Here is a 12870-nt window from a genome sequence, read left to right as displayed (position 1 = left end):
TGAACCTTAGCGGGTTCCTGTGGCGTGCTCTCCAGTCTGCCCAGCCTTGTCCTGTCTGCTGGGGGTGGGAACAGCAGTGAGATGGAGCAGGCTGCAGGAAGGGAGCAAATGTTTTTCAAGGAGAGCTTTGGTGTGGGGCTGCGGTGGGGTTTGGGGTTCAACAGCTCCTACTTTTAAGGCTGAGAAGAGCTGCAGCATGGAGATGCCGCTTGCTTTGCAGGGACATGCTGTGAAATGCAAAGATCGGGGCTCAACCTTCCCTCCTCCAGGCTCTGAAGGAAGGGGCAGATAAAACAGCCTGGAGGAATCCATCCATTTCTCATTTGTGCTCTACCGGCTGACAGGAGAGAAGGCAGAAACACAGCTGGGAATGAGTTTGGGGAGATCTGCCAGAGCCCCTCAGGCGTGCCAGGAGAAGGCACTTCACTCCATGTTGGATCTTCGTCCCTGAGACGTGGCTGGCAACACTGCTGTGTTTTGGAGAAAATAGTTGTTAGTGCCTGCAAGGTGATCAGTTGCTATGGGAATGGGAATCCCGATAAGAGCAGAGGCTGCAGAGCCCCCTGATGCCCACCCTATGCTCAGCAGCAGGAAGGGAGAGGGAGAAAGCGGCAGGAGACAGCGCTGGGATTCCTCCCTGCTCGGTCTGGTTGGAGAGCTTTACATTTTCACTTAGCACAGGTCTGAGTTGTGCTGGCAGCATTTCCTGAGCATGTAACATTCCCTGTCGGTGCAGATGGGGAGCACAGGGCAGCAGGGAGATAGGAGTGATGGGATGAAATGCAGTAGCACAGTGTTTAAGGCTATGCACTTGGAAACTAGAAGCAGCGGTTTCTTCCCTACTCTGGAAAAAAAACTTCAGTTGTGTGTCTGAATCATAGGAAGGCTATGAGCAGGAGCCCAGCGCTGCAACGCTGGAGATAAGAGAAATCCTAGAATGCAAGCAGCCTGCATTTCCCATCCAGATGGGGAATGTCTGGGCTGCAGCACGAGGCGCCGGGAGGCCGACATGGAGCACCCCATGTCTGTGCAGGGAGTGAGATCTGAGCCATCAGACAGCAGGGAGGTAATTGGGCTGGTGAGGAAAATCTTAGGAGAGCTCATTCTGGTGGAGGAGACCAGATGGCTGCTTGCAGCGGCTAGGAGAGATCTGAGAGCAGGCAGTAAATACCAGGAGGTTGATAAGGAATGAAGAAAAAGGGCGAAGCCGGCAGCGTATGGAATGGGTACAAAATGTTGTGTGTGGGGTAAAGCTGCTTTGAAACATGGAGAGGAAGAGCACATCTGCCACGTCCCCCTGGGAGAACTTGCAGATGCCAGGAAGCTTCTGTGTGGATTAGGTCAATGGAAAGTAGGTGCCTCCAGGCAAAGCCTGGGCTTAAGGCACTGCCTGAACCAGAAACAGAAGACAGTCTGGAATTCAGCCTGTGCAGAAGGAGGGGTGTTTGTGGGGTTGGGTAAAGGGGAATGGGAGAGCTGTGATGAAGAGCAGCTGCAGAAACCCCTGCAGAGGATGGGGAATGTACACAAGCACTGACCGAGCACCCCAGGGCCGGAGCTGGGCTCAGACCCACGGAGCTGAGCTGGGTGGGCATGCAGTGCTGGTGCTTCCTGGGCTTTGCACATCCTGCGTGCAGGAAGAAGTCTGCATCAGCACCTCCAGCAGCCCCTCCCTGACAGGCTGACCCCACAGACAGGGGAGCAGCGGGATAAGGATGGAAGGAGCTCAGGGCTGGCTGGGCACAGTGCTGCTGATTTCAGCCGAGAGCTGTCAGGAGCACAACAGCAAGCTCCTGAAAATCTGCCCTCCTGTAAGTGGGGAGCTTGGGGACAAGGCTGACCCTGTTCCCCTCAGGCCGGGATGTGCCCCCAACCCCCAGCTCTCCAGCCTGCCAGCTTGTGTGCATTTTTGCCTGTTTTTCTCACTCCGTTGGCCCATTGCCTTTAAAAGGCTAAATGCTCCGGACTAAATTTGGTCATGCAGCTCTGCATGGTTCCCTGGAATGTCCTCGGGTTTCAGGCTCCCCCGACAGCACCATTCCCCGCCTCCGCTGGGCTCCATTGGCCAACCCTTGGGCCGAGGGATGTCCCCTCTCCATCCGCACCGAACCCCGGGCTGCGGAGCTGAGATTTAACACTTGAGCACCTGCTGCCGCTGTGGGAAGCAGTTCGAGAGCCTCGGCTCTGTTTTTTTTTCTCTTGCTTTGGGTACCACAACAACCGCAACCGTGTCTCGCCAACGGGCCAAGATGTCCAAAGTCGCCAAATATCGGCGACAGGTGAGCGAAGATCCGGACATCGACAGCCTGCTGTCCACTCTGAGTCCGGAGGAGATGGAGGAGCTGGAGAAGGAGTTGGATGTGGTGGATTCTGATGGAAGCATCTCTATGGAGCAGAGTGAGAAGAACCAAGCAGACAACCCTCCGTCCAGCACGCAGAACTGCGACGCGGTGCTCAACCACCACGAGAAGGAGCCCAGGAAACGTCTGCAGAGGGAGCAGGCGGTGGATGTAAGTCCCATCTCCACACACCGTGCTGCTCCTCGGGCACGGCTGTGTGTAAGAGCCGTTTGAAGGCACTTGCTGAGGAGCGGCGGGCAGTCTGGGGGTTGGGGCAGGGAGCTGGGAGCCAAGAGGGGCTCCTGTGAGCTATCCGAAAGCCAAAGCTGCTGTCAGGGGGCTGCTCCTGACCTCTGCGCAGGGCTGGGGGCTTCAGCGACCTCTGTTCCATGTGGAATAACAGGGGAGAAGTTTGCTGCTTGGTGGGAATCGCCCCAGGAAGCGGGTTTTGCCTTAAGCCCTTTCCTTCCTGTTTTTCGTCCAGCTAAAACTCATTCTTTTATTTTGGTTTGGGTTCCATTTATCTCCTTCTCTGCATCGGGTGAATCCTGCAAGATCTTCATTGGGGCGAGGAAATGTCGTGCCTTCATCCCATGCCATGCCCTGCCTCTGTGGCAGCCAGTCCTGCTTCCCTGCAACATTGACCTCAGCACTAAGAATATTTGCTATGTGCTCAGTGCGTGGGAGGCTGGGAAGCATTTGGTTTCCCTCGCTTTCCACAGCAGGCTGAACCAGAGTGCTGGACGAGGGAACCGAGGCAGTGATCCTGCAGAGCAGGGGCAGATCTGTGCTTGGGCAGAGCTGTGCACAGCTCCGAGCTGCTCTGCTTCCAATGGTGCTTGGGCAGAAAGGTGAAGGGAGAAACCTCAGCTCTACCTGGCAGTGGCATTTTGGAAACGGTGCTCCATTTCTCATGTAACACTCTGTTGAAAGACCACATCCAGGAAATGCTTTTATCAGATCGTTGTAACAGGCAGTGTGATAACCAGCGTGAGCCTTTTGTGGCTGAGAGCAGAAGTCAGTACAGAAAGTAGCAGAAGATTGGTTTCACTCTCGGCCATTTCTCCATGTCACAGAGGGAATACAAGGTACAATAATACTCCTTCGTTTGAGCCCTTCACATCTTGAAACCGTGGTGCGTGTTTCCTGGGACAGGTTGGGGTGGTTTATTTCATGCTGAGCAGGATCTTCCCTTCGTTAGGGCAGTGCTCACCGGCGTGTGGACGGCGTTGGGTTCATGTGCTGGAAACTGGTGCTATGAAACAGGCTGGGAAATGAAACATCATCCCACAGAATGATGTATATGATCCTAACGTCAGCCTAAACCCACCAGTGGTCAGTCCCTTGTAAGGAGCTCACATGTTGCCTAGTAAACCAAGCAGAGCTTTCATCCTCGAGCCACAGCTTGTGTTGGGATACAAGGAGGCGACAGGGAAGCGGTGGCGTGCTGCAGTGTGTGCAGCCTGGGATGCAGCCCATAATCCCGGTGTTCCCCTCCAGCTCAGGATGTTGTGCCATTCTGTTCTGCTATGGAACCCCAGTCCCGACCGGGGCCTGGGATGCGAAGAGGGAGAGAAGAGAAGGGCAGGTTTCTTTTGGAGCCCTGCGCAAGGGGTTAAGCAGCTCTCCCAGCTCTCCGTGGCCGTGAGGACGTTGCAGCCGTGGCTTCTATATGCGGTGCTCAGCGTGGGCTGGGGAGCAATTCCCACCACACACAGCTCCCCTCCTTGGCTCACTGCCCCGGGCTGCCAGAGCTCTGCCTGCGAGGCTTCCCTCGGCCGAGAGCTGCAGACCACCGAGGGTCTGATGCCCGTCCCTTCCTCCCCTCGTTTTGCATTAGGATGTGCAGAACTCTGCCAAAGTGGGAAGCGGGGCGTTTGAAGGGGAAACATTTGGGTCCTGCTGGTCTCCCAGCTCTGCCTGTGGCCTTTTGTCAGTTTCAGACCCGCTCCAGGCACCCCAATTCCCTCCTGAAGGCAGGGAGGGGGGAGGCAGGTCCGGATTTATTGTGACTCCACAGCAACACGTCGTCTTTCTCTGTGATGAAAAGGGCAAACTTGGGTAACTAGGAGGCGGTTTATAAACAGCCCAAAATAGATGTGAGCTTTGCCCTGACTTCTCTGCGCTGCGCAGCCAAATGCATAGCTGGGCGATGCATTAATTAATTAATCTTCATTTCCTATTGCCAGCGAGTGCTTGGTGCTGTGCTGCTCCTCGGATGCACCGTTACCTGTGCCTCTGGGAAGGGCAGGTTGGCAATGCTCATCAGTGGGTAAATGAGGTCTCTAATTGCTACAGCAAGCAAAGGCACAGCGAGAGAAGTCCAGGCTGGAAGATGGTGTTGTTTGGAAGCAGAGGCTTTGAGCAGTGTGATTAACTGAGCTGCTGTCACCTGGAATCCTTGCAGCGCCTCTTCCAAGCTCCATGGGTGGTCTTCCAAAAACCCCTCTGCCCCTCCTGCCTGCTTTCTGGGCTGTGCACATGCGGGCTGAGGCTCACTGGTGGCGTTTAACCACAGAGGACAAATGGTGCCCTGCTTGTGGTACCCAGCCAGGTGAGGTCCCTGCTTCTGTGAAACTGCAGAGGACCAAATTGGCATTTTGGTTTCGTATTCATGGCCAAATCTGGGTGGTTTTTCTTTCGTGGAACCATCTGGGAACAAAACAAGCTGTGGATTTGTATAGCCAGGACAGACTCGAGGGGAATCGTAACCGAGGAGAAGCAGCGTTGTATCGTTCCTGAAGCATCTTACTGCTCTGTGACAAACGCCGCTGGATTTGAGCTCTGTTTATCGACCCACCCCCCTCCCAAGGATCGCTGCTGCCCCCAGGCTCTGCCTTTCACTCAGCCGCATGAGGAGCACGGTTTCCAGGACGGTTCTCTTCCCAAGGCTCCCGTTGTGCCAGGGGCGCTGTGTGCCTGCACCCGGCCCATCTAAGGGCACGAATGGCAGAAGTGCTGTGCTTCTGCTCAGCCCGCAGCACCGCCAGGAGCAGCAGCTCTGTATTTACACAAAGCACAACAGGGATGCAGACAAACCCGTGGAGATGTTTGGAGTGTTGGGCTTATATGGGCCGAGCTGCCACAGGCAGGGAGCTTTATTATCTGTTTATGTTTTGCTGATAAAGAGATGCAGGGAGCAGGAAAAGAGCTGCAGGCGGCGACGTCTCGCCCTCGTTAGCAGTGTGACACCATCGTTTGTGTGCTGCAATGCTCTCTGTGGCTCAGAGCTGCTACAGATCAGCTGTGCTGCCCACCCCAGGTTTTGCCATGGTGGGAACAGCAGCTGGGTGCCACCAGCAGCCACCAGTGACTTCCATGTGCAGGTCCTGGCAGGGAGGAGGCATCCACAGGTGGCAGCACAACGCGATGCTCTGCTCCATCCCTTCCTGCTCATTGCCCTCCTCAATCCTCCTTCAGCCTGGTGCAAATGAAACGTCCAAAGGAGGGCTTGGAGATGCACACCTTGCCCTTTGCAGCCCCAGCTGGAGAGGGGATGAGCAGAAGAGTGGCCTCAGCTTGGGAACCTCAGACTCCCCTTTGGTCTGCAGGGAAGCAACGCATGGAAGAGGAAAACCCAGGCTACTAAAACCAGCTTTTGTCAGAGAATGAAACTTCCCATTTGCAAAGTAGCCAGCAGCTCTAAGGGCTCTTTGGGAAATGGCTGCGTGTCGCTGTGGACGAGATGGGGCTGTGCTGCTCAGGGAAATGCCGTGGAGGCTTTTGTTATCTGCTGTAATTCACCAATGAAGGCAAAGCAAGGCAAAAATCAGGGCCAGGAGTCGGCAGGTCCCCAGAGGACAGCACTGCATCTCAGAAGGAGCATTGGCCTGGGAAGGGTGAGGATGTGGCCAGCACTGGGGTCAGAAAGGATGGGCCAGAAGGGAAGGGGACAACGGGACATCTCACAGAAATGACGGCGATGGCTGAGTTGGGATGGGGAGGAAGCTGTTCACATCGCTCAGTGCGTCACGCTGGGGGCCACGCTGGGTTTATGTGCATCCCTTGGCAGTGCTCAGGACCTCCCACTCTTTCTTCATGCCAAAAACCCCAAAGTGCCTGGGGACAGGGACAGCTGCAGGCAGGGCAGTGCTGGGGGCACGGATCATGGGAGATGACCCCAGCTCACAGCTCAGGCTCGGTGGCTCTCTGGACTCAGGCAGGGTTGCTGCATTTGTCCAGGAATGTCTTTGGTTACTCAACATTGACCAGGGAGTGCAGGAAGGGAGCGGCGTGGCTCACTTCATGTGGATCAGCTTGGGTAGAGCAACCCTCCTGCATGCCTGGAGCGTAATGGCACCCGAATACCCAGGAGCATCGAGGGCACAACAAGCTTCATTTGGACAGCAGGGAGCATCCCTGTGTCCTGGGGGCTCCACGTGCCTTTTGCCCAGCTCTCTCACCCCTTCTCCCATGGCTGAGCTGCAGGATGGGAGTGTGGATAAGCCCCGCAGGCTCTGCTGCATGCAGGCAGGACGTGTGCTGCTCCCTGCCCCCAAATCCCCTCTGCCACTCGGGATTTGCACAGTTCCCATGGGCTGCAAAACTGTCCTGTTGGCTGCAGGGGGGTTGGCTGCAGAAATGGCTCAGCCATGGCTCTGTTGCTGGGGAGGGAGAGTCACGAGGAGACCCCTGGGCTCTGGATCCACTTTATGTGCAGAAGTTCACCCTCATCGCTAAACTTGTGCCTGTTCAGCTGCTCCTGCTGTCCCTTGTTGCACTGCTGTGCAGGACAGCCGTGTGCTCCCCCAGTGTTCCTCAAGAGCAGACACCCCCACAGCTGCTCACAGGACCGTGCCCCTTTGCTCAGAGCCCACATCCTCATTGCCCCCCGTAGCAAACAGCACCTGGAGCCCCTTTGGAGCCCATCCTCATTTCCCAGCAGTGCTGACAGTTGGTCTGTTCTCGTGTTGTTGATGGGGCCCAGCTCCCCATGGCTCACACTGTGTTCGCTGGTGCCCTGAGCACGTGGCCGCTGCAGCGAGGCAGCAGCCCAGCACTGTGATGCTGCCCACGAGTGCCTCTTCCCAGGACATGCCTCCACAAATAGCTGCTCGTTGCTGTGTGCTGGCCCCCTCCAAAGCCAAACATTTATTCTGCTAATGCATTTCTACTGCTCCCCTCTGCCAGGGACTGATGCAACAGCAGCACCGTGCCAGTTGCTCTCTCCCTCCATTTGGGCATGGGTTTGGAGAGCCCCCGTGACCCCCAGCCCACCCCAGGAGCCCCCCACTCACCACGCACCCAATTCAGCATGGCAATCCCCATCCCTGCCACCTCCCAGTCCCAGACACTCGGATCCATGCTGTTCTCCACCCCAACCCATGCGGTGGGGCTCCAGGTGCAGGGTGCAGCCCTTTGCTCACCCACGGCCCCACGGCAGCTCAGCACAGGGCTCAGTGTGCAGCCCGGTTCCATCTGCTCTCACTGGGCTGCGAGCACTCAGATTCCAGGCAAGAAGTTCCTGGCCTGCTTTGCCTTTTAAGGAAGCATCTGAGTGGGTTTGAGGGTTGCAAATGCTAACAAGCAATGGCAATGCTCATTTTAGTCTATTTAGAGGAAACGGGAAGGCATTTCAGTTCATCAAAACACTGGTGATTAATCAGCCCGGTACCAGGCTGTTTTCATTAGGCTTATTTTTAAAGGTCTGACACGCAGTGTAAAAATATTCCTCTAATAATCATACTTACAGCAGAGGGAATGGCACAGAGGGGTGCTGAGCGCCTGTCCCTGGGTGCCCGAGGTAAATATGGGCTGCAGATGGCCATGGAGGGGCTGTGGGGATGGCCCAGGCCACGCTGCAGGAGGCAAAGGGAGGAGCAGGGAACGCCTGCATCCCTCCTTTCCCCTTCCCTTCCCTTTCCATTTCACCTTCCCCCTCCCCTTCCCCTTTCCCTCTGCTCTGGACACGTGGGGGCAGATCAGGGCACAGTTGCTTTAATGATAACAGCACTAACGATGTGATAACAAGATAAGAGAGACGGCTTGCCTTGCAGGGCTGATTATTTCACTCTGGTTTTGTCTTATTTGGAGAAATCCACTGCCTCCTCTAAGTATGGAAGGTTTTGCAGCTCCTTCTCCACAGTTTTCCTCCCTTTCTTCGAGATCTGCTCATTCTTGGCTTCACTCTGCTTTGTCCTGGGGAGTCGGGGAGCCCACAACCCATCACTGAGCCGCGACCACGGGCTGGAAAGGGGAAGGCTTTTTGGAGCACTTGGTGTGGGGCTGGAGCTGCTGGCTGCAGCTTGAGGAGTGGAAGAAAAAGAGCTGGGGAGCTCGGGAAGCTGCGCAAGGAACTTTCATCCTCAGACATCCCCAAACTTCCAACCCAGGACATCCCCAAACGCCTTCGAAAGGCACCTCTGGGCTCAGTGTGTGAGGCAGCAGCAACCCCCAGTTCCCCATCCATCCCCACCGCTGGGGCTGTGGACGTGGCTCCGTGCCTCTGCGCCGCCTGCCCTGGTTCTGCGCCGGGGAGCCAAGAAATCTCTTAGCTAAACAAACAGCTTCATCCCAGATGGCATCTGTGCTCACGCCAGGTACACGCTGTCCCTGCTGCTGGCCCGCTGCTGGCCCGGCCAGTTCTTCCCACCAACCAGCAGTCCCAGAGGGCTGGCATAGGGCTGGGATGGGGCTGCTGTTGGGACCTGGCTGCTATTTGGGGGTTCGAGGCACAGCGCTGACCCTCACGCGCTCCCCAGGCGTGGAGCGAGGAGAAGGAAGCCCAAATTGCCAAACTCAGCTTCAGGCTTTGCTGCAGGTTGTGCCCTGCACTGCAGGCTCGGCCCCAGCACTGAGCATCTTCCTGTGCCAGATGCATCCTTCATAGCACCACCCTCAGTGGGGTGGAGGGGTCTCACAGCCGCGCTGCTGTTGCTGGAAGTGAGTGCTGTGCATCGCTCCGGGTACACGGGGAAGTGAACCTGGGTCCTGCAGTCTCTGCCTGGTAGGGGCGCTCACACCAAGGCCTCCCCTGGAGCCGGGTTTGGTTTTGCTCTGTAAAACACAGTCAGGAGCTGCAGTGTGGTGTGAGAGCACCCAGCTGGGGGTAGGGAGGCTTCCAAAGGCCAGGCTGTGCAGAGCAGTGCTGGCCATAACGTCTGGGATGTGACTGAGAGCTGGGTGGTGAGGCTGGAGCTCAGGGAGCCTGACCTGCTAACACCTCCACGATCCTCTGTTGTTAGGAAAGCAGGCTGGACGAGAAGAAGGATGTCAAGAATGGAGAAGAAAAGGGAAAAGAAGCTCCTGCCAAAGACCTGGCCAGGAAACGCGATACAGGAGTGGGGAAAGACCCTAAGAAGGAAGAAAGTGCCCAAAAGACGGAGCCGAAAGCTAAAGGGGAGGCTGAGAGCAAAACCAAGGACAGGAAAGCCATCAATGACAAGGTGAAGGCCATGGAAAACAAGCTGATGGGCAAAGACAAGAAGGAGGAAGGGAAGGGTCCAATAGCAAAGAAGGGTGCGGAGAAGGACAAAAAGGAAGAAAGGGGCTCAGCATTAAAGAAGGATGTGGGGAAAGTTAAACAGGAGGAGGAAAAGGGCTCAGCGCTGAAGAAGGATGCAGGGAAGGATAAAAAGGAGGAAGAGAAGGGCTCAGCAGCAAAGAAAGAGACAGAGAAGGACAAAAAGGAAGAAGAAAAGAAGTCGGCATTGAAGAAGGGCACAGAGAAGGACAAAAAGGAAGAAGAGAAGAGCTCGGAATCAAAGAAGGAGGCAGAAAAGAACAAGAAAGGTGAAGAGAAGAAAGACAAAGATAAAAAAGAAGAGGAAAAGAGCTCCGCTTCGAAAAAACCCAAGGCAGATGAGAAGGAGAAACCGCAGCCCGAGGGGGCAGCAGAGGGGAAGGAGGAGCCCAAGGCGGCAGCGCAGAGCAGCTCCACGGCCGCCCCCAGCAGCGCCCCGGAGCAGCCCAAGGAGGACGAGGCCTCGAGCATCTTCGACGAGCTCATCGAGAAGGTGAAGAACAACGACGCCGAGGTCACCGAGGTGAACGTGAACAACTCGGACTGCATCAACAACGAGACCTTGGTGCGCTTCACCGAGGCGCTGGAGTTCAACACCGTGGTCAAGCTGTTTGCGTTGGCCAACACCCGCGCCGACGACCACGTGGCTTTCGCCATCGCCATCATGCTGAAGTCCAACAAGGTGCTGACCAGCATCAACCTGGACTCCAACCACATCACGGGGAAAGGCATCCTGGCCATTTTCCGGGCGCTGCTGCAGAACGACACGCTGACGGAGCTGCGCTTCCACAACCAGCGGCACATTTGCGGGGGCAAAACGGAGATGGAGATCGCCAAGCTGCTGAAGGAGAACACCACGCTGCTCAAGCTGGGCTACCACTTCGAGCTGGCCGGGCCCCGCATGACCGTCACCAACCTGCTGAGCCGCAACATGGACAGGCAGAGGCAGAAGCGCCTCCAGGAGCAGAAGCTGGCGCAGGAGCGCGGCGAGAAGAAGGATCTGCTGGAGGTGCCCAAGGCCGGAGCCCCAAAGGGGTCCCCCAAGGGATCCCCGCAGCCGTCCCCAAAAGCGTCCCCCAAAAACTCTCCCAAGAAGGGGGGAGCCCCCGCCGCGCCACCCCCCCCTCCTCCTCCCCTCGCCCCGCCGCTGATCAACGAGAATCTGAGGAACTCGCTGTCGCCGGCCACGCAGAGGAAGATGGGGGACCGGGTGCCCATGCAGGAGAAGAGCTCACGAGATCAACTGCTGGCGGCCATCCGCTCCAGCAACCTCAAACAGCTCAAGAAGGTGAGTGTGGGCTGCGGCGGGGCCAACCGCGAGCAGCACCGCGGGGTTGATGTGCTGGCTGAGGTCGTTCGGGCGGTGCGGCACACGGTGCTGGGAGCAGCGCGGGGCCCACGGTCCCTGTGCAGAGCACGGGTCAGGGACAGACCCAAATCCCTTCGCTGAGCACGCAGGGCGGGCAGATCCATCCCTTGGCACTGTCCCCAGGAGGGCACGCGGGGTCGGGAGATGCTGTGTGGAGTCGGGATCCGTCCCTTTTAGGCACAAGGGGTCAGGAGATCCATCGTGGCGCAAAGCCTCCCTTTCCCAAGGCACTTTGTGTCCCTGACCACGCCGCCCTGAGGCACGGGGACAACCAGAGCCTGGCCAGGAAGGAGCAGTGACCCCAGAGCTCTGAGCGCCCCCAGCAGCATAGGCTCACCAGACCCCGTCAGCCTCCACCACCCATCCATGCTGGGTAACGGGACGTTTCCTCCGGCAGGTGGAACTACCAAAGCTGCTGCAGTAGGGAGCGAGACGCTCGCCTTCCTCATGACTCTCGCCGTGATGAGCCCTTGGGGACCCTGCAGTGACCGACGCCGAGGAGCAGCGATCTCTCTGGGACTGATGGAGGAAGGGCCGGGCCCGAGGAGGGCCGGCGTGGTTGTTGGCCACGGCGCGTGAGAAAGACCTCGTATTTATTGTTTGTACAGTTGTGATCCCTCAAGCTCTTTCTGTTGCCAGCACCGTGCCCCGCACTGCTTGGGGACACTGAGGAGGGATGGGGAGGGATTGGCTGAGTGTCCGCTGCCACATCCCACCCCAATGCAGGGAAAGGGGCAGAAGGGAGGTGACAACGGGGCTGGGGGTGCCACGGGGCCAGGGGTGCACTGAGGGGCTGCATCCCCCAGCCCCATCCAGCCTGAGGTGAGCGGATGGGGACAGGCGGGTCATGGAGACGTGGCCATGGTGTGTGTCCCCATGGGGTCCCCGCGTGGCCAGGAGGGTGATGGGGTGAACATTGGGTGGTGTAGGGGTAGGATTTGGGAAGAGCTGGAGCAGGAGAGGGGGACACAGCTGGGGGTGACCCCAGGGCTGTCCCACCACCCCTGCAGGACATGACCTGACCTCTCTTAGCAGACATTTGTCTCCATGCAGGGACTGAGTGATCCATGGAACTTTGGGGGGGGGATAGCAGCAAAGGATAACACTGTCACCTGTAGTGTCACCCACAGTGTCACTCCACCAACCATGGGCGTATGTTTGGGGCCGCAGTGCCTGCCCTGGTGCAAAGCCTCGCTCGTGGTCTGTACACCGCGGCCACCGCATCGGCAATAAAGCTTCACCCAACGCTTCAGTGCTCCTCAGGGACAGCGGGGGGACAGGCAGCCCCTGGCCAGCACACCGTGGAAGCTGGGGCCGGGGCCAGGTGGTGGCGTGGGAGGGGGCGCTGGGAACGCTTGCAGATTGTTCACGTTGAAAAAGACCTCTAAGATCACTGAGTCCAACCGTCAGCCCATCCCCACCACGCCGACAAACCACGTCTTTAAGTGCCGCAAAACAGGGACATCACAACCAGGCACCTTGGAGCCATGCGGTCACCCGAGAGCGAGCACCTCGGGGCACCCCAAAGGGCGCCGTGGGGCCAGCTGGGCACCCACACAGCCAAACACAAAAGAGCCATCCCAACCTGCGCACCGCGACCCGGGCATCGGGGACCCAAACGTGGGCACGGCGCTGCCGCTCCGAAAATACCCCACCGTGCCGCACGCTCAGGCCGCCAGGGGGCGCCACACCGCGCGGGG

At 57.7% G+C, this 12870-nt stretch overlaps 1 protein-coding gene across 1 annotated transcript; it reads left to right on the top strand.

The window, feature by feature from the left end:
- Window positions 1–2062: 2062 nt before the first annotated feature.
- On the top strand, window positions 2063–12422 carry LMOD1 (leiomodin 1). Its single transcript, XM_052702432.1, has 3 exons — window positions 2063–2510; window positions 9524–11089; window positions 11568–12422. Exons 1-3 carry the CDS (start codon window positions 2250–2252, stop codon window positions 11592–11594), a joined length of 1854 nt encoding a protein of 617 aa, XP_052558392.1. The 5' UTR covers window positions 2063–2249; the 3' UTR covers window positions 11595–12422.
- Window positions 12423–12870: the final 448 nt, after the last annotated feature.

Source organism: Tympanuchus pallidicinctus, unplaced genomic scaffold, assembly GCF_026119805.1.
Source record: "Tympanuchus pallidicinctus isolate F22 unplaced genomic scaffold, pur_lepc_1.0 scaffold45, whole genome shotgun sequence".
In the NCBI taxonomy this organism is placed as follows: Eukaryota; Metazoa; Chordata; class Aves; order Galliformes; family Phasianidae; genus Tympanuchus; species Tympanuchus pallidicinctus.
This window is presented reverse-complemented; position numbering and strand designations above follow the sequence as displayed.

Bases quoted from the DNA above. Each gene is read 5' to 3' on its own strand.
- LMOD1 (XM_052702432.1), top strand. From the start codon at position 2,250: ATGTCCAAAGTCGCCAAATATCGGCGACAGGTGAGCGAAGATCCGGAC. The intron at 2,511-9,523 runs GTAAGTCCCATC...CTCTGTTGTTAG, and splicing joins AGAGGGAGCAGGCGGTGGAT to GAAAGCAGGCTGGACGAGAA. The intron at 11,090-11,567 runs GTGAGTGTGGGC...TTCCTCCGGCAG, and splicing joins ACCTCAAACAGCTCAAGAAG to GTGGAACTACCAAAGCTGCT.